The 27,904-nt window shown below is 35.2% G+C and overlaps 1 protein-coding gene across 8 annotated transcripts; it reads right to left on the bottom strand.

Moving 5' to 3' along the window:
• Window positions 1-214: 214 nt before the first annotated feature.
• KLRB1 (killer cell lectin like receptor B1) lies at window positions 215-22,184 on the bottom strand. Of its 8 annotated transcripts, none has more exons than XM_044755644.2 (6): window positions 21,549-21,738; window positions 19,019-19,117; window positions 18,269-18,343; window positions 16,963-17,117; window positions 16,487-16,602; window positions 215-481 (listed from the first exon to the last, which is right to left on the bottom strand). In XM_044755644.2, the coding sequence occupies exons 1-6, from the start codon at window positions 21,631-21,633 to the stop codon at window positions 343-345; spliced, it is 669 nt and encodes a 222-aa protein (XP_044611579.2). In that variant the 5' UTR covers window positions 21,634-21,738; the 3' UTR covers window positions 215-342. The 8 variants fall into 8 exon arrangements, with proteins under 8 accessions (XP_044611579.2, XP_070350413.1, XP_044611580.2 ...); XM_044755645.2 differs by lacking the exon at window positions 215-481 and adding an exon at window positions 5,742-6,725 and having other exon boundaries at window positions 21,549-21,736; XM_070494314.1 differs by lacking the exon at window positions 215-481 and adding an exon at window positions 6,295-6,725 and having other exon boundaries at window positions 18,269-18,331; window positions 21,549-21,736.
• Window positions 22,185-27,904: the final 5,720 nt, after the last annotated feature.

Genomic DNA, 27,904 nt, shown 5'->3' on the forward strand with positions numbered 1-27,904 from the left:
TCCTTAATCATAGCTAAGCACAGACAAAAATCGGAACACTGTGAAAACTACAAAAATAACTAAATTATCTCCCTCTCCCAGCTAACATAAGTGATTGCAGATTCTTTCCCCATTACAACTTAAGTCTTGCTATGTTCTGCCTGCCTCCTGCATCAAAACTATTAAGAAAGCTTCAGCAATTATACAGGGTTATACAAGTGAAAGGAATCAAAAACTCCAAAATTATACTTAAGTGAAGTTTTAATAAAGGCAAAAGATCTGATACCACAGGAGAAAGAAAGCACAGGTAAACATCAGGAAGATCCTAGACGTCCATGCATATCTTCCAGGGTCTTCTTCCAATCATGCAGGACATGCTCTGTCTCTGGAACATGAACCATCACGTTGTGTGTGCAGTATCTCAGTCTTGGAGAAATCAAGACACAAGTTTATTGAGTGTTCTTTTATCCCTCTCTTGTCACATAGCCAAAACCTGTTAAACCTGGTACAGAACAACAATTTACACATTTTCAGTAAAAAATGTATTCAAGCTGATATAGGGCACATGCATGTGCTTTCTGGCACATTAAACATCACATTATAAATCAGCAGCATAGCTAGTGCATTCATTCCTGCCTTGCCTATGTTTTCAGATGCCCCTGGAGATAATCACGGAGCTACCAAGGAACAGCTGCAGGTTAGCCTCATCCCTCTACAATGCTCAATAACCAAACTGCTCAGTGAACCAAAATGCTGATTTCTGGCAGCATTAAATCCAGAGCAAGCCTCACTTTATTGAACTTTCCCCCAATCACTTAGCACAAAGCCAAATCCTCTAACAAACCCTTCCTAATACCTTTCTATTGAAATGCTCCACTGCTTAGGATAAAATTACCTTATAGCCGAACTGGATAAAAAAATGTATAGTCTTATCACTGGGGACTCTTGGTTGTCTGCCTTTGACTCTTGGCAAAGACAAGAGTAGTGGAATTTATAATGTGCTGTTTAAAGTTTAAACTCACATGGCAACCTCTAGGGCCAGTTTGTTGACTCATGGTTTTCACCCGGCACAACCAGTTAGGTAGCCTAACTTGAAAACATGACCAGTGGGGAATAAAAACTCAGAGGGAAACTTCTTTCTTGAGCTTCCCCAGAACTACAAGTCCTTACACAGATCTTGGTAGTTTAATCTGAAGGCAGAACGCAGGTGATGTGTGAATAAGAACCCTGGGGAGATTGCCCTTGGAAGTCCCCAGGATCCCAAATGTTTGTCTGCATTCTCTTTTTCTTGTTGCACTGCCTCTGTGGCCTTTAGGTAAAGGCCTTACATGAGTATGCTCTGTGAGTCTTAAGATTTCTTTCAAGTGAGGCTAGAAATAAGTCCATGCAAAGGAGCCAAGAAGATACAATGGGGAAAGGACATTCGCTCCTATAAATGGTATTGGGAAAATTGAACAGCCAAATGTAAAGGAATGAAACTGGACCTCTATCTTATACCATACACAAAACCTAACTCAAAATGGATTAAAGATTTGAATCTAATAACTGAAATCACAAAACTCTTAGAAGAAAACATAAGTGGTAAGCTCCTGGACATTGGTCTTGGTGATGAATTTTTGGATTTCACACCAAAAGCAAAGGCAACAAAAGCAAAAATAAACAAATGGGACTACATCAAACGAAAGAGCTTCTGCACAGCAAAGGAAACCATCAACAAAATGAATAGACAATCTACAGAATGGGAGAGAATATTTGCAAATCAAATATCCGATAAAGGGTTAATATCTAAAATATATAAAGAACTCTTACAGCTCAATAGCAAATAAACCTCTAAACAATCCAATTAAAAATGGGCAGAGGATCTGAATAGACGTATTTCTAAAGAAGACAAACAGGTGGTCAACAGACACGTGGAAAGATGCTCTACATCACTAATCATCAGGGAAATGCAAATCAAAACCACAATGAGATATTACCTCACACCTGTGAGAATGACTATTCTCAAAAAGACAAGAGATAAATACTGGCAAGGATGTGGAAAAAAAGAGAACTCTTGAGCACTGTTGGTAGGAATGTAAATTGGTGCAGCCACTATGCAAAACAGTATGGAGGCTCCTCAAAAAATTAAAAATAAAACTATCATATGGTCCAGCAATTCTACCTCTGAGTTTTTATCTGAAAAAAATGAAAACACTAACTAGAAAATATATATGCACCTCAAAGTTCATTGCAGCATTATTTATAATAGCAAAGATAAGGAAACAACCAAAGCGTCCTTCAACGGATGACTGGATAAAGAAAATATGGTGTATATATACAACAGATTATTATTTGGCCATAAAAAAGAAACTAAATCTTGCCATTTGCAACAACATGAATGGAACATGAGGGCATTATTCTAAGTGAAATAAGTCACACAGAGAAAGATAAATACCATATGATCTCACTTATTTGTGGAATCTAAAAATAAAACAAAACAAAAACAAGCTCATAGATACGGAGAACAGATTGATTGCCAGAGGTAGAGTGTGGGAGCTGGGCATAATGAGGGAAGGGAACCAAAAGGTATAAACTTCCAGTTATAAAATAAGTCATGGGGATATAATGTACAGCATGCTGACTATAGTTAATAATACTGTGTTGCATGTTTGGAAAGTTGCTAAGAAAGTAGATCTTGAAAGTTCTCACCACAAGAAAAAAAAATTCTCTAACTATGTATGCCGACAAATGCTAACCAGACTTATTGTGGTGATAATTTGACAATATATACAATACCGAATTACGTGGTACACGACGTTAATATAATCTATGTCAATTATATCTCAGTAAAAAATAAAATTAAAATTAAACAAATAAGATTGCTTTCAAACATCCAAACTGGCAAAAACTTTGCACCCGTGGATTCCTGTGGAGTGTGGTATCCTTTACTGTAGCACACAATAAACCCAGCTTTAACTCAGATCTTTTCTTGTTGGTCTTAGGCGGGCAGGCATCAGTGAGGGAAATCAAGGTAGGAATCTCAGAACCAAAGTAGATAGACATAATGTATATCAGTACAAAACAAATATTTGTCTTACTCTCTATTTGTTGAACAAAAGGTTTGGAGAGAAAACAGATGAAATCATAGTATATTGCTATATTTAGGAAGGTACATTAATGTATCATTGCATGTTTAAAAGAAGGCCCAGAAAAATGTTTGAGGATAGGGCTAGAGAGAACTGAATTGTTCTGCATTTTAAAAAAGGACTTTTTTAAAATTTTCCCTCTTTCTTTTTTTTGTTTTCCCTGAAGGACAGTAAAACAGGATGGCTACAAATGGTTCAGCCACATAGCTAGCTAGAGGCTAGAGACTAAGTAGAAACGTAACCAAAGTACTGTTCTCTTCCAAACCTCTTAAAATATAAAGCAGAATAAAAAACAACCAAAAAAAAAAAACTTGCATAAGTACTAGAAACTAGAAAGTGTCTTCCATGCATATATGCACATATAGTGCAGAAAGGCAAAAAAAAAGTTGATGCAAAGGGGACAGATCTTGATCTGATGGTCTCTATTTAGAAGAGCAGTGGAGCCAGGTGATATGTTCAAAAGACTTCCATAATCCCACCAATGTTGCTTTATTTACAGGATAAATGGTAGACCAGCAAACAAAAGCAGAGCAAGGGGGAATGTTTTTGAATGTAGCTGACGCAAACTGAAAACCAGCATGCAGTAGCTCTCTCTTATGAGATGTGGATGCCTATTAAATTGTCTTTTGATTTTAAGGAAAGGATGGAGAGTAGAGGTGGGACTGGAGGGTGGAGACGAGCGGATAAGCATACAGATTTACTCCCCAGGAAGAGAACCGTGCTGGTCTCTACTTTCATGAAATAATAAATAATAAAAGACTACAAGGGAATACCTAGAGAGTTTTTTGTTTGCATGTTTGTTTTTAAAGATTTTGACCTAAGAATACTACACTCAACAAAATTATCAAATTATTAATAGACTTAAGAAATTATACCACATAACATCTTTCCTGAAAAAAAAAAATCCACCATTGGACACACTTCTTCCTTCTTGATACTCTTCCTTCACTTACCTAGCAGGGCAATGCCCTTTGTGGTTTTCCACCTCCTCATTGGTGTCTTATCCACAGTCTTTTTTGTTGATCCCTCAACTTCTCCCCAATTTTTCAGTGTTGGGGTGCCACCAGGGCTAAGTCCCAGGCCTCTTCTCTTCTCTATCAACATTCCCTTTCTCAGTGATCTTTTTTACTTCCGTAACTTTATAAACTAATAACCCCCATATTTCCAAGTGCAGCCCAGAGCTCTCTCTCTTAACCCCAAACTTGTGTATTGAGTTACATACTACGAATCGTTAGTTGTATATCTGATGGATATCTTGATCTCACTTGTCCAAAATGGAGCTGTTAATCTACCCGCAAACCTACTTTACCCAAAACCTTCCCCCATTTCCCTTGATAACAAATCCCTCTTTCTCGTAGTCAGGCCTTAAAATCCCACATCACTTCAGCTGTCCTTTATCTCTCACATCCCACACCAATCTGTCCGCAAATCCTGTGAATTTCACATTCAAAATATTACCAGAATCCAAGCACCTCTGACTACCCCTAGGGCTATCATATGCTCTGAGCCACCATAATCTCCTTCCTGTATTTCCATAATTGCCTCCCACCCTGTCTCGTTGCTTCTGACTTTGCCCTTCAGTCTTTTGTCAATACAGAAAGCAAATTGATGCCCTAAAACTAAAACATAAGCCAGGTCAAGACATTACTCTGCTGTAAACCTCTCAATAACTTCTCATTTCCCACAGAAAAGAAGCAAAAGTCCTTACAATGACCTACAGTTATTACATAATCTCACCTTGCTATGTCATTGTGGTTTCATTTACCCAGCTCCAGTCGTTTTCACCTTCTTGCTGTTCCTGGACTGTGCCAGTCATATTTTGTTTTTCATTGGCTCTTCCTTCTCCCTGGATCCCTCTTTCACTGTGATATTCTATTGCCTCATCTCTTTAGTATTTTATTTGCTAAATCTCTCATCTCCTTCAAGCTTTTGCTTAATATATCTGACCTTGACCACCTTATTAATTTAATACAGCAGTCAACGCCATGACCATCCCTTACATCCGTCACCCTTTCTTACCTTTTTTCCTTCCTTAGTATTTATTACATTTTACACATTTACTTATTTGGTTTATTGTTAATCTGACCAATAGAGAGTGTAAGCTCTGTAGGGTCTGGAGTCTTTCCATATTCTGTTCACTGATGTATCCCAAGTGACAAAAATATTCCTGGGAATTGTAGATCATTCATTATTTCTTCAATGAATAATTGGTCTTGAACTTTACAAGAACAGATTAAGAATATCTAAAGAAATGTTGTTCTAAAATATATGTGGAACATATAGAAATAAAATGGTGGGAAGCTTTGCCATACCACACTCTATATTTGCTAGGTTCACTTGACTAAAGATTCATTAGAATATAGCAGAGTACAGTACAAATAACATGAGCTATCTAAATCATGCACCTCAGAGAACACATTTCTTTTTCAAAAAATACAAGGTACAGAGTTAAATATTTTGTCATTATTTTAGAAATCATTAAAACATTTTAAACAAAAAAACCCTCAATACTTGGAAGAAAGGATATCACTCTTCTAAATAATTCTTGAATTGAAAGTTTTAACTACAGAGTATTTATAATAAATTATATTGACAGCATTGCATATCTAAATGTATAAGATATGGCCAAAGTCTTACCTAGAAAGAATGTTATTGTCTTGAATGCTCTCATCATTAGTGAATAAATTAAATTAAATTTCCAAGAGATTTAGTCACTTATTCAAGATCACATAATTCAGGTGCTGGATTAGGACTCAAATCCATTCATTTTCTCATTGCATATACTGACACTCCTGTTTAGAAAAGACTTTTAGAAAAAAATAATAGCTAATCAGCAGCCTCTCAGAGCTTCTGTCTAATCTCTGAAGCAAACAAAGGATAAAAAAATAAGAAATGAAACCATGTCGATATTAAAAGTCATATAGTATTCACATAAACATTGAGAGCCAAGATTTCACGGAGTGAAATTTTGTTGAAAACATGTATACTATAATAACTTAAACACTTAGGATAGGAGCCCTGTTAGACCAGAAAGTTCTTTCTTTGTTTTAGGAAAACAAAAATAACAAGGGGTTATAATGAAGCATCATTAGTAGCATCAGCCTTATGGAGGAGATGGAGGAGCAGTGTAAATAATACTGTTTCAGTTATCTACAGCAGAATGACAAATTACTCCAAAACATAGTGGCTTAAAACAACCACAATCATTTTATTATCTGGTACAGCTCTGAGTGTTGACAGGGCTCAGCCCGGTGTTTCTCTCTTAGAGTTTCTCGTGCAGTTGCAATCAGATGTTGGCTGGGTCTGGAGTCATTGCAAAGCCTTCCTCACCTACTTATTTAGCAGTTGAGGATGGCTGTCACTTGGAACTTCAGCTTGGACTGTTGTCCAGAATACCTCTATGTGGCCTCACTTCTTCTCATCTGGAGGCTGAGTTCCAAAAGCAGACTTCCTAAGAGCTTCTCAGTGTCGTCAGAAGCTACACTGAGTTTTACAATCTAGCTTTGGATGTCACATTTGCCGAAGTAGTCAAAGCTCCATCACATCCAAGGGCAGTGGGCAGAGACTCCTCTTCTCAATAGGAAATGTCAAAGGTATTGGGACCACATTTTAAAATTGACACTGAAATTATGAGGGAAAAATCAGATCAGAATCCATAATGCAAGACATTCTATAATAAAATTGGCCTAGACTCTTCAGTAAATGAATGCCATGGAGATAAGAGAAAGAGCAGAGGGACCATTCTCTGTTATAAGAGACCAAAGTGACAATAACCAAGTATGAAGGGTAAACTTTGATTAGATCCTGGGTCAGGGAGAGAAGGGGTCCTAAAAGACATTTTGCAAAAATTTGGTTATAAAATATATCTTAGAATATATATTGAATTATTTTTAATTTTCATACGTTTATTGATATGTTCAACTTACTTTCAAATCATTCAGGAAAAAAAAGATAATAGGAAGCAAGAGAGAGAGGTAAAGTTCATGTGGAAAAGTTGTAATAATTATTGGGTCCAGTTGAGGAAAATATCGTTGCTTATTCAACGATTCTTGAACCTTTTTGTAAACATGAAGCTTTCCCCCTAAAAACTGCTATTTTATAGTTGCAGCTGTACATTATAGTTACAAGGTGGCGAGAGACTCACTTTTGAATTTACTACATAAGAGCCTTCCTGCTGTGAAAGGAGCATCCAGAAAAAAATATTTCTTTGCACAACATGCTCCAATGCTGGCTCTAGGAGGAGAGATGTGTAAAAATCTCACAAGGCAAGAATCATGGAGAAAATTCACACTACAATAGAGAGGTTAACATTCAAATAGGCATGCTGGAAAGTGGAAGGAATGCTGAAATAGAAAGAAGCAAAGACTGATCATTTGGGAGAAATCTAATTTGTAGTCCTGGCTCTGTCAATGTTTAATTTGTGACCTTACCTAAGTCAGGTGTGAGTAGCTCTCACATGTAAAGTGAGGAAATTGGACTCAGGAATCTTTGGCTTTCTTTCCACTCGTAAAAAGAGTCACTTCTCTTTTTGTTTGACTTGAATGTGGTAACTCTCTAACAGTGTACTTTCAGAGTCTTAGTCCTCAGAGACAATGACACTAGAAGGAAATGTCTGATAAACTCAACTGACATTCTGTTGCTGTGAATAGGTTCCTATGGAGAAGGAAACATAGTTCCTCTTAAAATATGTACATATGTGATTACAGATGCCATAAAACATCTCTGTGCACTCTGTTTGCAGTATATGGATAGGTGTTTCCAAAAACACATTATAGATATATTGGGTTTCTGTAGTTATTACCATAGAGATACTTAATTAGAGCCAATTACTCGTCTTCCTGCTCCTATGCACTGCCATCCCATATACAAGCAAGGAGGAGAGAGTAATGTAACAAAATAATAAAGGATGAAAAGGCAGTAGGCAATAGGACATATGATGAGGACCTGGCAATTAAATGATAAATTTCTTTGATAAGAAAATGAAATAGACCTGGTTCTGAATGAATTACCCTGTGAACTTTATCTTTCTCACACAGCAGGCAATTCATCTTGCTCATGATCCTCTGGAACTTTCTGACATGCCACATCCGGGAGCCTGGTGATCTTTTACTGCTTTCCAGTTGCTTCAAAAGGAACTAGATCTTCCTCATTGTTAGAAAGCTATTTGCAGCTTCTTTTCCTCCTCAAAACTAAAGCCCATTCACTAGGAAAAACATACTTTCAAACTAAGTGACATATTTTATTGATTCAAAGTCCGTTTTTTCTCCTCCATTCTAATTTTTGTGGGTATAATCACAGAATTGTTGAATCCTTCCATTGGAAAGCGCATTTTGTGGCCATCTAGTACCAATATCCCAATTAACAGGAGAAATTTCTCCATGTACACTGTGTGGAGCATGATACAGCTAGAAATAATTTTCAAGGGTTACATAAAAATTGATGAAAAAATTAGCACCAGTTCTGGTTCTCTACCTCTCTTTGTACCCATGCCCTTTGTAATATGACTTTGCATCTCCTCCTAGCAAGAGCAGAAGTCTGTTTCTCCCGCCCCTTGAATCTGGTCTGGCCTTTTTACTTGATTTGTCCAAAAGAATGTGGGGAGAGTGACAGTGTTCACTCACAAACCTAGGTTCCTCTACCCCTTGGAACTTTGCCCAGCCACCATGTGAACCACTTGAGATAATGTGATGGAGAATAAGAAACATGTAGATCTGTCAGCCAACTGGACAATGAGTCAACTGACCCACTGGTGACTGACATCACCCTGGACCAGCCAGTCCTCAGCAGATCAGTCAGTTGCCCACAGATGCGTGAGTGAACTCAGACAAAGTCACATGAATTAGGATCAGATCAATAGAATCTTCCAGCTAAACCGTAGTCTCACAAGCAAAGCTAAATTGTGTTTTAATCAGTTGAGTTTTTGGGTGGTTTGTTATGTAGTAAAAACTTAACTGATTCAAGTAGTAAGTACAGTTGTACTTCCTGTTTTAACTATAGTCCTATTTAACATTATATAATTCCACTATTTAAATTTGAAACATTTTTGAATAATTAGGTGCTGATTTGTCTGTTCTGATTTGATTGGTTAGAAATTTTGGGGGTTATTTTGTTTAGCAATTATTTGTCTGAACTGTTTTTGTCTGTCTCTGGCTGATGACTGCAATGGATGTTCCTTTAGGAAAGAATACTAATAAGCCAGAAGCTGCTCAATTACATGCTAAGCCAGTGTGAAAATTTTACAATAAATATGATAAATAGCCCTAAAGACCTACATTTGTCTTAGCATGATAACAAAATTGAGAGAGAAAGAAATTGATAATATATTTAATACAAAGAATATTAACCAGTTTGAAAGTATAACAAGATTTCATAGAAAACAGCATTTACTGAAGTCTGAACCAATCATGAGTAGCTTCAGAGAAGACAGACTTAATTTGAGTCAAAAAATATTCAAAGTTTTCAACAGGTAAAGAAGAAAATAAGGGTATTCAATTAGAAAAACAGTATGAACAAAGCCATTTTTATCCCATATAGCATCTCCTGACACATTGTTTTATTAACTACCTACAATTTCCTCCAAAACTTAAGCTCTGACATGGAATGTTTATACTTCTTTTTGTGTCATCATCCATTCAATAGTCACTGAGTGCCTACCACGTGCCCGGCATTTTTCTAGGTTCTTGGGATTCATCAGTGAAGAAACAGGCAAAGATAACTGTGATTGAAGACTTTGCATTCTAGATCCACCCCTCCATTGGAGATTAGACAAAATCACTTAATCTTTAATTTAAACATCCTATATTCCCTTTAGCACCAGACAAGAAAATGAAATAAAGTAGTAACAATTGGATACTGTTTTTCATGCCTGAAAATAATTACTAATGAATAAAAACACCTGAACAAAAACTTGGAGAAGAAAATGAGCTACCTGAAGAGCAATTTCAGTCAAAATTGGAATTACCTTTAGAGATTATGCCTACTGAATGCCTTTGCCTTGGAATTTTTAGCCATGTAGCAGTTACCTACTTCCTAAAGTAGAACATTGAAAATTTCCCATGTAGCGCAAAAGATAAACCCAAAGCACACTGTGATTGTGCAGCATTCCAATGTTTATTTTGAAAGAGCCCTGATTGATTGTTTTGAGATCAAAGAGAGCAACTGGCTTCATATACCTGGGGGATCAGACTTGGGTCCTAGCTCTCTTAGTGAATCACCTCCCAAATGTTGACAAATCATTCTATGCTGCTTGTATTATTATTTGAAAAATGGTCCTTTTAGAAAAACTGCTCTTGTAACTCAGCCACCCTGCTGAGGTTCCAGGCAGCAGTCATAATCAAAAGCCACATGTGAGTGAGGGAGGCCTGGTGATAACTCCAACCCCAGTCACCATCTCACTCCAACTACATCAGAGACCCCAAGCCCATTCAATGCATAAATTTGAATACATAATAATTTATTTGTTCAGGAAATATTCACTGAGCATCTACTATGTGCCAGAACCATGCACTGGTTAATAAAACCATGAAGGTCCTTGCTTTCATGGAACTCATATTCCCATGGAGAGAGTCTAATACTAAGAGCAGTAGTAGTAGTAATAGTAACCAATAATAACAGCAACAACAACAAAATAATAAGCAAATAATTTTCCAATTTCATATATTATGAAATAAGTAAACAAAGGGTTGCAAAAGGACAAAATGGATAAACTCGTTCTGACTGATATAGAGCTATTTTTTCTTTGTTTTGTTTTGCTTGGTTGGAAGAGAACGAGCACAGCCACAAAAACAAAAACAAAGCCGAAAAAATCCACAAGGTGGCAGAATGGAGTTCATCACAAACAGTTGCAGAAGTAAACTTGAATTGCTGCCAAGGAGTAGACTAAAAGATGTCCCCACCAGACCAGCTTAAGTTAGTTGCTTCATGACTTTATAGGTGTTTAGAACTCAAAATTTTATTTTTTTATAATTATCTTTTTACCCTTAATTCCTGGATTTTCCTTTCCCAACCTGCTTGGTATGGAAGTCTAAAGTTATTCTTGTTTACCCTACCTGCATTATAAAGAGCAGAATCTGATTGCTGACTGCCTACACATCTATAGATTGGAAACAATGGTTAAAAAAAAAAATCTAGTTTTCTCTGCTTTGGCCACCTGGGCTCTGATCCCAGGCATGGACCTATACCACTCTGTTAGCAGCCGTGATGTGCTGGCGGCCCACATATTAAAAAAATAGAGGAAGACTGGCACAGATGTTAGCTCAGGGTGAATCTTCCTCAGCAATAAAAAAAAAAAAGAAAGACAAAACTAGGCTAATGCATCAAGAATATTTTATCATTTAATTTTTTCCCATCATAAGTGTTTTTCCATGATACCTACTTGTTAATGCATACCTTGTATATTGAAGAGCTCTGTGGAATGGATGGGCCAGAAGATAAAACAGAAGCGAATAGAGTTCAAATCCAAGCACATAGCATAGAAAATAAATAAAAGGAATCTCATTGGTCCAGCCTCAAGGTCCATTTACTACAACATAAATAGACCGTTACTATGCCATTACTCCTCTTAGCTTACTATATTGAAACGTGTCAGGGACTGTCTCTTTTCTTCCTTTAATTGTTCTGTCTTGGTATTTGTCCAACTCTAGCCAGGAGAGGAGTGGAACCAGCCTTACAAACATAAAAACAACTAATTATAATATAGCAAAAAAGAAATTAAATCATCTTTCAGAAAAGTGGGAAGAAAAATATTGCAATTTGTAAGAGACAGAGAGATTTCAGGAAAAATTCATAAAGGAATTAACATTTGATTCAAGCCTTCCACAATTACTAGGATTTTTCTAGGCAAAGAACAAAGGGGTTGTGTGCACCTCACACTTATGGGACAACATGCATTAAACCATAAAATCATAAAATGTCAGGATGTGTCTGGAGAATGGTGAGGAGTCAATGTGCCTGAGCACGGGCTACACAGAAGAAATGTAGATGGTGGATCTTGAATGGCATAATAGGTATCTCTTTTGACTTGGCTTGGAGTGGCGGGTAGTTTATTACTGATAAACATTGACTCAAATACTGTTACCAAAATTTTCCCTTGAGATCTAATATTTTTTAACCTGCCAAGAATGTGGTTAGACATGCTTTCTCATGGAGTTGTACCTTCATAGTTTGAGTTTCAGAGATGATGTCAGCAGTATCATATCCAATTGCAAATTTACTCTATTATCCAAAACTGCAAAAACAAATGACAGTGACAAAACCTAACTTCTTGGGTTAGTTTAATTGTGAACGTTTCTTACAAATGTGTGCTTTAGGGGCACTTGATTTCACATCTAGCAAGTACAGGAGAAGGAAAAGGTCTATGTGTGGAATGAATTCTGGACTAACTGAATGGGCTTCGGGAGCCTGAATTGCTTTAGAAGGTTGCTTTGAATATCATTCCAAAGAGATGGAAATGTACTTTGTCAATTGTGGGAATATTTCTTTCATATCCCCCAAAGAATCAAACACTTCAAAATCTCACTTTTATCAAATATTATTTCATAATGATGCTCTTGTCTAGAATGTTTCCCTAATTAGTACAAAACGAATTATACTTTGGATTTTTGATGTGTTTAAAATTTTATATTAACAAGTATTAAAAATCCTCATGCATGGAAAACAGGAATTGAAATATTATTTTCGTCATTAGAGTATGTACTTTAATTTAATTTAATTGACATTGAATTATCACAGTAAGTAGATATCTATTTTTCAGAAATTTTATTACATGCCTAAATTGAGTTTTATCATTTATTTAATTTCCATAGAAAATTTGGCATATGTTTTTAAAAAGTGAGCATCCAAGAGATCTATCAGAATAAACATTTCTCTTTTGTTACCTTCATTTCCCCAATTGCAGAACTGAAAAAATATCACTTATTTTCCATTAGAATAATGAAAAGTTTGATAACATATTTCCTACAGATTATGTGTGAGCCATAGAAAGAGACATTGAATGAAAATAAAGAAGAAATGAGAAAATTGAAATGGGAAGAATTTTGGAATGGGGGTCTAGAGGTAAGCTTTCTTTCCAAACTCCTTTAGTTAGGTGTCTCTGATGTAAGAGTCAAGAGAATGGACTTTAATTAATATTCTGCCACAACCCAGTTGTGTGGTGTTGTGAAAAATCACAGACTATGAGAGACGCACAAGACTTTAGAAATCGTTTACTACAACGTTTTTGGAGATCAGCTAAGGCATAGAAGGTATCAATGAAGGTTACGCATATATGCCAGGAGTAGAAACCAATTCCCCTCAGCTGGTCTAGGATTCTTGCGACAGAACATCTCTGTCTCTTAAAATAGTACACGTCTTCTCTGTGTATCTGTTGCCTCATTTATAGAATAAATAGTTTAGACATGAACTTCTGTAAGATTCACAACAATTTTAGAATTTGTGCTATTTGCTCACTTTGTGCCACTAAATGTATATTAAACCATTTTAACAGTATATATAGTTATATAGTTAAAATTACAGAGACTTGTGATGGGAAGTAAATTGAGAGGGGATATACAGTCAAGAGTCTGGACACACTTTATTTCTGACAGATTTTAGTTCTTTTTGGCAGATCCATTTATTTTCTGCCTCACAGTTCTCAGAAAAAATTTTTTCCTTTGAAATTAAAGCACAGTTATTTTCTTCAGCATCCCCAGTAATTTTTAATCTGTGGAGCAAAAGAAAAAACTTTCTTAGTGTTTGGGATTTTCTCACATAATTCTCCTCAACCAGCCAATATTTTCTACAACTTTCAGGAAGCAATGAGATGCTTAAATATTAAGCATAGAGAAAGTATACAGTCACAAATATAATGGCATAAAATTTTAATGTAATGCTAATATGAAGCTCTAGAACTTTCAAGTTCATCTTCACTGGACAAGAATCCTTCTAACATGAAATTTCGTAATGATGCAAAACAAGAGAAGCTTTGGAAATTGGGAATTGAATCTCTTTTTTCTGGTATTAACATGTCATGTGAAAAGTTTCTTCACTGAGCCTCAATCTTCTTAAATATACAGGATATAACCGCCTAATATTTGGAAGAGGCATTAAAATGATGTCCTTGGAAGTGTGGAAATGTTTAAACAAAGAACGTGCTCAGTAAAAGTAATAAGTACACGGAGGGTGCTGGATATATAGGGTCTACAGAATTTGCATGCAGTTAGGAAAAGAGGCTCAATACACATCGTACGTAGTCAGAGATTCCTTTTTTTCACATTCCAAACAGAGGTTGATTGGTGTCTGCTTCAATATACTACTAGTTTCAAACAAGCGTGAGTCTTATGGCTCACTGCAGGTGGACATGAGAATAGAAGTCAAACAATGGGATAGGCAGTATTAGGATTGGGTTGCAAGGATTAAAGGAGTTCAAGACCCATCCATTTGTCTCAAATAGAAAGTGAAGTTGTGACCGTGGGCAGGGTTCCATCACAGCTTTTGTTTTTTCTTTTGTTCCGTTTCTTCATGCAGCCCCCTTGGACCTGAGCAGCTAATCTCTTCCTACTGCGGACGCTCTAGTCAAACTATGAACTTCTGTCAATTGGGCTATTGTAAAAGTCTTCTCTATTTTTTTTTATCTCTTCTACCTTTCTGATCTTTTCTTCAATTTTCAAGATAACTTTTTTAACGCTCATCTTGCCAAGTCGATGAATCCCTTTCCAAAAGGTGCTCAGTGGCTTCCCAGGCCTTTCTTGACTTGATATCTGCCTACTTCTCCAACATTATGTCATTTAATCCCCAAAACAATCCTGTGGAAGAAAATTATCACTCTCTGTTTTTTTCCTTCCCTGAAGATCAGGGCTGAGAGTTAAAATAAAAGCAGAGTCTAACTGATGCCCTTTCTACTATAACATGACACCTTCAGGTTTACCTATCACTACTGTTTTGATCACGCATCATTTTTATCCTCAAAATAAAATGGAATGTTCAACTGAATTTAATCCATCTACTTTACCTATATTTCTGCTTGTAGAAACTTCAGTGTTTTGCAATTTCATTTTTATTATAAACCTCAATAAAATAAACGTCATGGCCCAATGAGAAACACACACACACATACATGCTAAACTTAATAAAACAAAATTAACCTTCACTATGTATGAAAAAATAAAAACAAGCCAGTATTGAAGTTTCATTTACATGTAAATGAAATATAGAAAATAATTCCCAGAGAGCATACAAAAAATCAGGATAGATTTTATTTAACAGAATGAGCATGTTTGCCTTTTCATAAATTTATTTCAGTCCAGAACACTTACTTTAAAATAATCTTTATTTTAAAAATAAAATAAATAATCTTTATATTAAATAAATAAGATAAATAATCTTTATTTTAAAGTCTTACGTTTAAAATAATATTTTAGAACATAGGTCAAATAATGTCAAAATTTGCTAATTAAGCCATTTCTTTCAATGTTAGTACTTTTCCACACTTAACGAGTTATCACTATATTTTAGATAAACTTGGTCCTGTGTTTTCAATTTCAACCTCTTGTTTTTGGAATGATAAAAACCTACTTTAACTCTGATTTATGCATATTTGATTAAATCATTCACAGACAAAATGTAACAGTTAATGTTCTCTTTTCTGAAAAACTCATCAAAAATTCTTTACAGAATCTTGGTTGAATGCCTATACACTTTTGCCTGAGAGGGAAAAAACCCCCTTTGCTGTACAATTAACCTCGAATTCTGTTAAAATATGTAATTTAACTGTATAGCATCAAGGCTTCTATTTCATTTATGGTTATTTTGACCATCTTACATAAAAAACTATAATGAGACATCCAACAGAAAACAGCAAATGGCTCCTTTGTGATCTATGCATATATTTGTCACATCTCCTCAAATAACTCTTTTATACCACTGGTTAAAATATACTATAATATTTGTCACAGTGTGCTTAGTTTCCTTTAAATGTCTTGGTTCTATACTCTGATATTGTCTAATTTATTCTTTTCATATTCACGGTTTCAATCCTGGTTGTAACCTACCATGGTATATTGTCCCATAGTTTGAAAAATTCTACTTAAAAAATTCTGTGTGCCAATAGCCTCCAGTGAGAGATTTTTGTATTTCATGGGCCCCTCCCAAAAGAGTTAGCCTATTCTCTGTCTCCTAAGACTCCACTGTAGATAAATACATATATTGTTGTAAATGGTTGATGTCTTTTCATGTACAGAATTTTTCAACCAACCTCAGAATCATCCATCTTCTTAGCCTATTCTGAACCTCTTGAGAATTTCTAAACTAAACTAAAATTACAAAACTCAATCTTCAATAACCATATTAATACCTCACAATGTAAACTACGTAAATTAAACATTAAAATTAGCTTATCTAATACTCACGCATCAGGTTTTAAAAAAGAACCATTTATCCACCTCCAGTTCTTCTCTGGTAATGTAAAATTTAATCCAATCCAGTATAGAATTCCTCCATGTTCTATCAGTTTTTGTACGAGTTTCTGTAAATGGAACAGAAGAAATGGCTGAATACAGAATCTGTTTCACGGCTTGTATTCTACTCATCCTCTAAAACCCAGTGCAGGTATTGCCTCTGTGAAGCCTTTCCTAACTCTGCATCAGAGTTAATTATTCCTTCTTTGTGACATTTCTCTTTACATATTTATATTTATATCATTGTATTCATCAAATTTTATTCATTTATTTGCTCATGTGTCTGTTTAGTCTCTCAGATTGTGAGCTTCTTGAAATCAAAGTTGCTACTTCCATCTGCATAGAAATTTTAGGCTAAAGTCCAAAGATGCTGATATGGTTAGAAGAAACGGCTAGGTTCTATTCAAATATTTTATTTAATATTTTACCAATTCTTCCTGATCTCGAATAAGCAGCAAAATGGATTCTTTTGTGGAACAGTCAGCTAGACTGTCATTCCAAGGGCTAGGATTTTGAGAAATAAACAAGCATTTTTCTTGAATTAGATGCCAATCCATTGGGCAGTTTAACAGGTTTGGTCTCTCTAAAGTAAGAAAGAGAAAGAAAAAAATAAATAATAAATGTTACACTTCTAATCTGTTCCCACCCCACCACAACCACACACACACACACGTCATTATAAATGCTCAGAAGTCTTAGATTATCGCTGCTAGAATAATCAATGAATTTATTACAATTTTGAAGTTTTTGAGACCTATTGTTCATTCTGGTACCAAGAATTGGAAATTAGTGACATGTTATACTGAGCAAAAATGGAAGCTTAGAATTTTAGAATAGGAAAAGGACCGTCGAATTAATTTGAGCAGCCACATCTTAAATTTTAAGATAGACAGAATAACTTGTTCGAGTCCATACAATCAAATGGTGGCACAGTCAAAACTATATCTGAGTTGCCTTAAATTCGTCACCAGTGCTTATTCTATTACACGACCAATGTAAAACTTGTCTTAAAAATACTTACTTTAAACAATGTGCAAAGTGTAAAGGAAATAATAATTAATTTTACTAAATTAATGACAAATGCCATGGAGAAAAAAATCATAAGAAAATTTCTAATTGCCAAATAATATATTTGCCTACTTAATGTGACTTATTGGATAGCATTTTCCAGAAGGATTTTTCAGATTTCTTAAAATTTCTGTTCTGTAAGAATGTGCACACATATCACATTTTGCTACAGTCATTCAACAATAGTTGTCTTTATTAACACACACCACTTACTGGAACAAGATTAATGTCTTAATAATTAATACAGTAAATATTAAAGTATTTTATGTTTGAGTTCTATTAATTAACTTCAGACCAAAATTAACTGTTTGACATTCACTAAAAGTACCAAATATTCTACTTAAATGCATATTTTACTTTTAACTTGATATTTGTCTATTAGTTATTGAATATCCTAGCAGCAGCTTTTCATGAGGCAGTGTGCTGTCAGCGTGATCATAGGCTTTGAAGTTAGACCACCTGAGCACAATCCCCTGTGTCACCACTTACTAGTTGTATGACCCTGAGAGAGTTGCGTATCCTTGCCATGCCTCAGTTTTGTCAAGCATAAAATCAGGTGATAATACTGTCTTAACCTGTGGGTTGTTATGAGCCTTAACTAAGGTAATGCTTGATATCTAACAAATGTTAGCTGTTATTCTTAGGAGATTCAAGTCACAAAATTACCTGTTGTTTCGTTCCTTCTCTCTTGAATATCCACACTGCTTTTTTCTATTGATGATTTTTGTCCTAAGAATATCACTAGTAAATATGAAGAAACCATTAAGATTAAATGCTGAAATGTGTGGTGGAATGGATGTTATCTTTATCACTTGAGGAAACTAAGGTATCTCAATAAGCTTGAATATGGACAGAAGATAAAGACAATAGCAATGTAGTAACAGAGTCTAGTTAGAAGACAGTATATACAAACAGACAAGAAAATATATAAGTGAACCCACACAGCCATTAGGTTACCTGTTACATACTGCATAAGCAAGCTTTGGGGTGTTACTTAAACTCTCAAATTGCTTACACTCATGCCTGAACTTTCTCATTTTCAGAGTGAGTATCATTATGCCTATACCAAGGGATAGATTGCCTACTGCAATCTGAGATTTAGTAGATACTTAAGAAACTCTAAATAATTGGAATTTTTATTTGCTTTGTTATTGTCATGTTTTTGTCATAATTATGATCTTTTTTAAAGTTGTCAGAACACGTGTGAAATATCCCATGAAGACTATCAGAACAATTGGGAAGAGAAATGTGCAAAGGGAATATGAGCTGAGCATTGTTAGAAGCATTATTTTGTAATTATTCTTATTTCATTGGTCTTTCATTGTTTGGGGTGGCAAAATTTTGTTAAGACACTCTAATATTTATGATAAAAGCAAAATAAGTAGAGCAAGAAACAAATGATCTTGCATCACTCACCTGAGACACTCAATACAATCACAGTCAAGGCAAGAAGAAGAATTCCAGCACAACCAAGTTTCAGAGCAAATTGATGCCAACGTGGACACTGACGGATATCTGAGAAGTTAAGAAAATATACTCAGTTAACTCAGTTGGGTTCATCTGGTACAAAAAGTGAATGTGGTTTGGATGACATACAGATAGATAGATTCAGGCTGAGGGATGGGGGCAGGAAGGAACATTTATCAGCCATCTTAAAGTAGAGTCCCACAAGACGCAATCTTAGTCAGAGCCAACTGAGAGTTTGCTCATTTATAAAATAGAAATATTTATGCTTGTTATGTGTACGGAAGATTGGTGTCAGAATCAAATGAGACAGATGTAAACATATTTTGAAAACTGCCAAGTGCTATACAAAAGTGAAGCATATGCCCTATTGTAGGAAGTAAATCAAAGAATTTTGTGTAAAAAGGATGGCCTTCATTTATTCAAGATACATTTTTTGAGGCTCTATTTTGTGCCAATCACCATTTTAGGTACTGGTGATATATGACGGTTCTATTCTTGGACATGGATTCCTCTGCTTTACTATCATCTAGAAAAATCATCTCCAACTAGCGTCAAATGTATGTCATTCAAGGAAGAGTGTTTTGTGAATTTGCACATTATTTTCAGTATTTCAATAATTATAACATGAACTTACATCTATAATATCGCATAGTCTAAAAAAAGTCAAATGCCTTTGTTTTTCTCTGTAATCATATCAATAACAATATACTCTATTATTCATGTTCATCAAAAGTTGTGATTATGTTAATTAATTAATATAATGGGATCATAAATTACTCACGACTTTATCAATGTATTTTGCTTCTAGACATCTTTAAAAATATGGATTTCATAGAGCAAAATAATAAATAGTAGTATAATATAAATACAATAAAGGAAACTATTTTTTCTCCATTTTGTTCACTGCAGTATCCTCAGCACCTAGAGCCTTCCTGGCACATAGTAGGCGCTTATTTTTGAATGAATGAATAAGCTCTGCAGGCTTTTTGCCAACACCTTATCTACTCTTCTAAGAGATCAAACTCTTGGCCATAAACAATATAGGTCACCACTCACATCTCTCACTGGTTTTACTGCCTGCCTTTGATACAATCATTTTTCTACATGGTTACCACGGTCGACAGGTTAGCCAACGAGCTCAGTTGTGGTTTCACAATAATTGTAATACCAGATCAATGTTTCATAATCACACAATTTTCTCTGACTTTATTCTACTATTTTTTTTTCTGATTTACTTTCAGGATGATATTTTATAGCACAATGATTACTATCAGACTAGGCAAGTTTTCTGGACCCATTGATTTAGGATCATAGATAGTAGTTTTCAAGGAAAAACTCACTGTCTTTTTCTATATCTGTTTTTTGACATCTCCTTTCAACATTACTTCCCTTCTGCCCACTTTTGCTAGATCTGAACAGAGAAAAAGAGTCTTGCCCTTTCCCATCAGAAAATAACAGCGGCTTGAGCAAACGCTCACTGTGGTTATCAAAATCCTCCAATTTCCCTTAACCTTCATATGAAGAGTATAGTGAAATTTACTCTTTTTTTTCTCCCTAATTTAGAATGTTGATAATTTAATGGTTTCAAACTGTCCAAGAAGATACAATCCACATGCTTAGCACAATGTAGAATGAATGTCAGGATGGATAAAAATTGCAATATTATCAATGTTAGTAAATTTGTTTAGACTTAAGAAGGTAATACTAGCTCATGATAATTTTATACATGTTTTATGCCTAGTTTCTGGTCCCTTTTTATCCATTCCCAGGCCATGGCTTCCATCACCTATTACCTTGCATTACAGTTCCTCATTCCTTTTACTCAGAATACTAACTCCTCTGACACACAGAAAAGTGCTGACTTCAACAAATGTCAAATGTGTTCATTAGGATTATTCTCTAGTGTCTTGTGGCTTTATCTCCATCTAAGCTGTGATACTTTTCAAGTTAGAAACTATCAGATTGTAATTACATTCAAGTCTTGATCTTCATTACAATTTTCTTCCAGAAGTCTTTTCTCCTTCCCTTTGGAGAGTGAAGGACGTTAGTCAGTAAGCCCACACTTTGTATTCAGAAGGGAGTGCTATGGATGCAAATGCACTAGAACTTAATCATAGTATTGTTATATGGTAGAGGGATTTGGAATAAGTTAGGTTACTATTAGAGCAAGGTAGCAATGTGTCTCTAAAAATATTCCTCTTTTCATACATGTAAAATATTTCTTCAGGGTCTTTTAACCAAGGCTCAGTAATAGGAGCCAGGTTCACCCTTCACACTGATAACTTGATAAAAAAGAAATCTATGAGGTATGTGCTTTTCTGCAGAGTTGCGATTGCTTCCAGGCAATCTATCCTATACCTATTTAACATTAATATAAGCCTGCTGCTCATCTTCAAAGCAACAATTTAAAGCCGTAAATTTAAGAGGAAAATCTAACTCTGAAAGATATACAAATGCTACAAGAAAAAAAGCCACTTACCCTGAGGAGGAGACGGGGGTGATGAACTTTTAAGGCCAGAATCCCGGGGTAAGTTTAAATCAGCATATATCACAGGTCTGTCCATTGCAAACAAGAGAATGTGGCACCAAACTCATGTATCAGGGCAAACTCCAAGTTCTGTGAGGCAAGTTCAGCAAAAGGAAGTGCCCAGTCTGAAATGCTGTGCTGTCTCTCTTGTATCCCCACCCACCCACACTTCTAGCTGTGAGTTTTCTCCATAAATTAGTGAGACAATCCACTTACTGGGTGTCCATTATACTTAAACACGTAATATCTACTTTGTTTAATTAATTGGTCCATTGTTTGACAAAATTCTAGGAAGGTTTGTTTGCAATTATTCCTCTAACCATTCCTTCTGATTACCTCTCTTGGGACCAGGACCAGGGTGAGGGAAATGCACTCTCCCAGGGTGCAAATTTAAGGGGCCTCCAAAAAACTCAGTAATCAAGATAAATAATATTTAATACAATGTTGTAAAAAAAAAAAGTTAATGCAAAAAACTGTAGGATGCCTTTCAAATCTCTAAATTCTTCCTGAAACCTTTGTGCTCCAAAGAAAGTTGCAAAATGTAGAAAGCGGTGTTTGTAAAGGTGGAAAAGGTCCCTGAAATAATACAATAGAAAAAGCAAAGAGCTAAAGATGAATAGACTACTCTTAGCTTAGCTCTAAAGACACGTGTGAATATGTCTCCACATAAGTAAAAGAATTGGAAATCTGCCAGAATTATAGAAAGTGGAGAACTTGAACTTATGGAATTTCTTGTCTCTTTATAGGAATTTCAGGCATAGATTTTTTAGAACAGGACCCTAGATGCCACCAAGTCTGGCATTCTCCCATTACAGGTGAGAAAAGAAAACCCCAGGGATTTCCTCAAAAGTCGCTTCCTGTGATCAGGGCAGAATTGTACCAGGCGCTCCAGTTATTGGACAGTGGAAGCAGTCTTCTGGCTTTGTACCCCAGAAGATAAGAAATTTTCATTCATAGCAGAAAATTTTCATTCTGTGCCTGTCATAGAGGTATACACTTATTCCTTAAAGATCACTGATAATTATGAAGGGAGAAGTAAGCATATGTGAGAGTTTAATCACCGAAGAAGAAAAATATGAAGATTATAATTTATGCATCTTTAAGATGACAGTGGGAAAACCAAAAGTGATTGCTGCTTTTAGAAACATATGAATCATTATTATGAAAATATAACCAGTATTCTTGGTAATACTCCTCTGAACTTGAGTTAAGGTTTCTAAGATATTTCTATTATTTTTTTGTGAAAGTTTAATTTCTAGCGTGAAGCATCAATGCCAACCCACCATTGTTTAGAAGATGGATGTTTTACTCTCTAAAATATTGTGAAAGTCTTGAGTATTATATAGTCAATAAAACTAACCTAGGTTGATTATGCCATTGTATGCACCCTTTAGTTATTCAATGAAAATGTTTATCTGACGATTTTGTAACTAACAATTGCTTTATTTATGCTACGATATTTGGTTCTGCCTCATACTTCAGTTAAATTTTTAGCATAAACACAATCTGCCAGAATTACGAAAGAGTGTCCTGGGTCATCTATATAAAATAGTGATTCTCGAGTTTTAGTATATTTAAGAATTACCTGAAAACTTGTTAATAATGTAAAATCCTGCCACATATACTCCTTCCCTTCCCAAGGTACAGTTAGTCTGAGGTTGGGAATGTGCTAAAAAAGTCATCTCAGGTAATTCATATGACTCATGGACCACACATAAAGAAACACTCATGTGGCAAGTAAAATGTGTGGGGATATTTTAGAAAGATCAATACAGCCAGTCACCAACTTATAATGGTTTGACTTACAAGTTTTTGACCTTATGATAGTGCAAAAATGATACACATTCAGTAGAAACTGTACTTTGAATTTTTATCTTTTCCTGGGCCAGCAATATGCAGGACAATACTCTTTCACGATGCTGGGCAGTGGCAGCAAGCTGCAGCTCCCAGTCAGGCGTGCAATGATGAGGGCAAACAACCAATACACTTAGAACCATTCTGCACCCATTCAACCATTCTGTTTTTCACTTTCAGCACAATATTCAATAAACTTCCTGTGATATTTAAGATTTATTATAAAATAGACTTTGTAATATATAATTTTTGCCCAACTCTAGGCTAATGTAAATGTTCTGAGTGTGGTTAAGGTAGGCTAGGCTACCTTATGCTGAGTAGGTTGGGTGTATTAAATGCATTTTTGACTTATGATATTTTCAACTTATGATGGGTTTATCAAGATATAACTCCGTCATAAGCTGAGGAAGATCTGTAGAGTGAGTAGAATTGTAGTGATCTAATCAGGAGATTAAAACAGAGCTTTTATTGTACTGAAGTTTAATTTCAAGTCATGAAACATGACTGTGACTACAGGAATCCACAATGACCATGTTAAAAATAACTTATTTGAGGTAAGGGTGTTCCCTTCAAGCAGAAGCTGGCAAAAGCCTGTAAGCTGAAAAAATATAAACTGGCTAGAAATACAAACCAAAGAAGAGTCTTTACTTGTTCATATGTAGTATGAAACATATTGATAGACCATGGATGGTTTGTTATAACCATCTTCACAATTATATTCTATCACAAAAGACCCTTATTATACAATCATTATTGCATACATATAAAGCAAAACCTTCATGAGAATTCACACCTACAGAATTTTTCTAGTTATGTTAATTGATTCATTTGATCATCTAATCACCTAGGTGACACTTTTGCAACATAGCACATTGGAATTCAGCAATATAGTGTCACCACTATATATGCATACATATATGTGTATAAATATATATATATAGAGAGAGAGAGAGATTATATCTACACACAAACACACATAATATATATGAAATTAAAGGTAAAAATTTCAGAGGGTGAATAATTATAAGTAACTCTGAGATTTAGGATGTGTCAATAGTAGAAATAATTTTGAGTAGCTCAATGAAGAATAAAGATAGATTTTTGACTACATTCCCTATTTTGACATTGAGTTTTGCTAGGTTAAAAGTGAGAGTTGGAGTGAAAAGAAAAATACAGTAAAATAAAAACAAAGTTACTGCTGAATGTGAAGAAGTACAATAAAGGCCAGGAGATGGCTACAACATAGAGAAAAGAGTGATAAGAAAGTGATAAGAGAATCATTTGTGCAAGAAGGTGAAAATACAAGAGGCAACAAGTGGTCATCATGAGACAAGAGAATCCTCTCTAGGCTTAAAATAGAAAAGAAAATGGTGACTTCAGCAAGAAGGCAGACTAGGAAGCCACAGGTCCTCCTTCTCCCACAGAGATCCAAAGTTGACAAAAACATATGGACCAGAATACCTCTGTAGGAACTCTAGAAACAAGTTGAGAAGCTACAACACCTAGACCATTGTAAAACCAAGAAGGAATTCCAACAAAAGAGGTAGGACAATTCCCAGCATTTGGTGCACCTGTTAGTGTCCCTTCCTTTACAAGGCATAGTCTGGAGAAATAAGGAGGAAATCCTGTATAGAGTGAATCCTCCTTTGAGATGGAAACAAAAGAGCAGATTGTGCATCCAACATTCTGGATTGTCTGGGGGCTACTCAAGGGACTGGTTTCTGTCTTGCCTGACTTGGAGTGCTTATGGGACCAGTGCAAGTTTGGAAGACACTGAAAACAGGCAAGCAGCATGCAGAGCTACAGTTCTGCAGACAGACATGTGAGGAGCAAGAGCTAAGAAAGTTTTGAAAAGTCCTAGAACCTCCAACTGGGCTGATTGGTGAAGGTCTTCCTCTTCAAGAGGCCAGTACATAAAGATGGGAAGAGGTGGTTATTTCTTCAAATGCCTAAATCCCATCAAACAAATAAACATACAAAGAAACAAGAAAACGTGGTCCAATAAAAGGAAATAAATATAATTCTGAAAATTGACCCTAATGGATTTCAGATCTATGAGCTGTGTGACAAAGAATTTAAAATAATTGCTGTAACTATGCATGGTGATGGATATTAACTAGATTTATTGTGGTGATCATTTCACAATGTATACAAATGTCAAATCCTTGTGTTATACACCTGAAAATAATATATTATATGTCTATTACACCCCAATAAAAAACAAAATAGCTGTTATGTAGATACTCAATGAGCTGAAGGAGAATATGGAAAGACAACTTAATGAAAATAAGATTATGAGCAATTGTACACCAACGTATTAGATAACCTTGAGGAAATGGATAAATTTCTAGAAATGTACCAAGACTGAATTGTGAAGAAATATAAAATGTGAAATGATCAACAATGGATAAGATTGAAATAGTATTTAAAAAACTCCTAACAAAGAAAAGCCCAGGACCAGATGGATTCACTGGAGAATTTTACCTAACATTTAAAGAAAAGTTTATACCAATTCTCCTGGAAATCTTCCAAAAACTGCAGAGGATAGAACACTTCCAAGCTCACTCTATAAGGCCAACATTACCCTGATATCAAAGCCAGACAGAAACACTACAAGGAAAGAAAACTACAGACCAATATTCCTGATGAATAATGCAAAAAGTTTCAACAAAGTACTAACAAACCAAATTCAACGGTACATTAAAAGGATTATAAATCATAATCAAGTAGATTTATTTCTGAAATAAAGGGACGGTTCAACATAGAAAAATCAGTAAATATAGTACATCATATTAATAGAATGAAGGACAAAAACCACATGATGATCTCAATTGATGGAGAACAAACATTTGACAAAATTCAACAACCTTTCATGGTAAAAACACTCAACAAAGTAAGAATAGAAGGAAACTACCTCAATATAATAAAGGCCATTTATGAAAAGCTCATAGCTAACAGCATATTCAATGGTGAAAGACTGAAAGCTTTTTCCCTAAGATCAGAAAAAAGACAAGAACGTCTTCTCTCACTACTTTTATTCAACATAATATTAGAAGTCTTACACAGAGCAATTAGACAGGTAAAAGAAATAAAAGATCTCCAAATTGAAAAAAAAAAAGTAAAATTATCCCTGTTCAGAGAAGTTATAATCTTATTTGTAAAAAACCCTAAAGACTCCACCAAAAAAAACCCTGTCAGAACTAATAAATGAATTAAGCTAAGTTGCAGTATACAAAGTCAACACACAGAAATCAATTGCATTTTGTATACTAATGATGAAAAATCTGGAGAGAAAATGAAGAAATTAATTTCATTTTTAACAGTATGAAGAAGAATAAAATACTTAGGAATAAACCTAATTGAGGAGGTGAAAGACTAGGACACTGAAAACTACAAAATATTTCTGGAAGAAATTAAAGAAGATATAAATAAATGCAAAGAAATATCATGTCCATGGATTGGAAGACTTAATATTGTTAAGATGTGCATAATACCCAAAGTGATCTACAGATTCCATGAACTCCCTATTGAAATTCAAGTGGCTTTTTTTTTTTCAGAAACAGGAAAAAAAAAATCCTAAAATTTACATGGAATCTCTAGGGACCTCAAATGGACAAAACAATTTTTTTTTTTAACTTCTGAGGAACTGCCGAACAGTTTTTTTTTTTCACGATTTTATTTTTTTTCCTTTTTCTCCCCAAAGCCCCGTGGTACATAGTTGCATATTCTTCGTTGTGGGTCCTTCTAGCTGTGGCATGCGGGACGCCGCCTCAGCATGGCTTGACGAGTAGTGCCATGTCCACGCCCAGGATTCGAACCAATGAAACACTGGGCCGCCTGCAGCGGAGCACGTGAACTTAACCACTCGGCCATGGGGCCAGCCCCTGGGCAAAACAATTTTTAAAAAGAAGAGCAAAGTTGGATGACTCACACTGATTCAAAACATATTGCAAAACTACAGTAATCAAAACAGTGTGGTACCAGTGTAAAGACAGACAAATAGACGAATGAAATAGAATAGAAAGCTCAGAAATAAATCCCCATGTATGTGGCATATGATCTGCAACAGGGGTGCCAATACTGCTCAGTGAGGAAAAGACAGTTTCTTCAACAAGTAATGCTGGGAAAACTAGATGTCTACATGCAAAAACAATGAAATTAGACCCTTACCTTACACTACATACAAAAATAAACTCAAAATGGACTAAAGACCTCATGTAAGGCCTATAACTATAAAACTCCTAGAAGAAAACATACTGGAAAAGCTTTATGACATTGGACTTGGCAATGATTTGTCATATATGGTACCCAAAACACAGGCGACAAAAGCAAAAGTACACAAATGGGACTACATTTAACTTAAAAACTTTTGTGCATCAAAGAACACAATCAACAGAGTGAAAAGTCAACTTATAGAATGGGAGAAAATATTTTCAAATTATGTATCTGATAAG

Source organism: Equus asinus, chromosome 22 (assembly GCF_041296235.1).
Source record: "Equus asinus isolate D_3611 breed Donkey chromosome 22, EquAss-T2T_v2, whole genome shotgun sequence".
Lineage (NCBI taxonomy): Eukaryota > Metazoa > Chordata > Mammalia > Perissodactyla > Equidae > Equus > Equus asinus.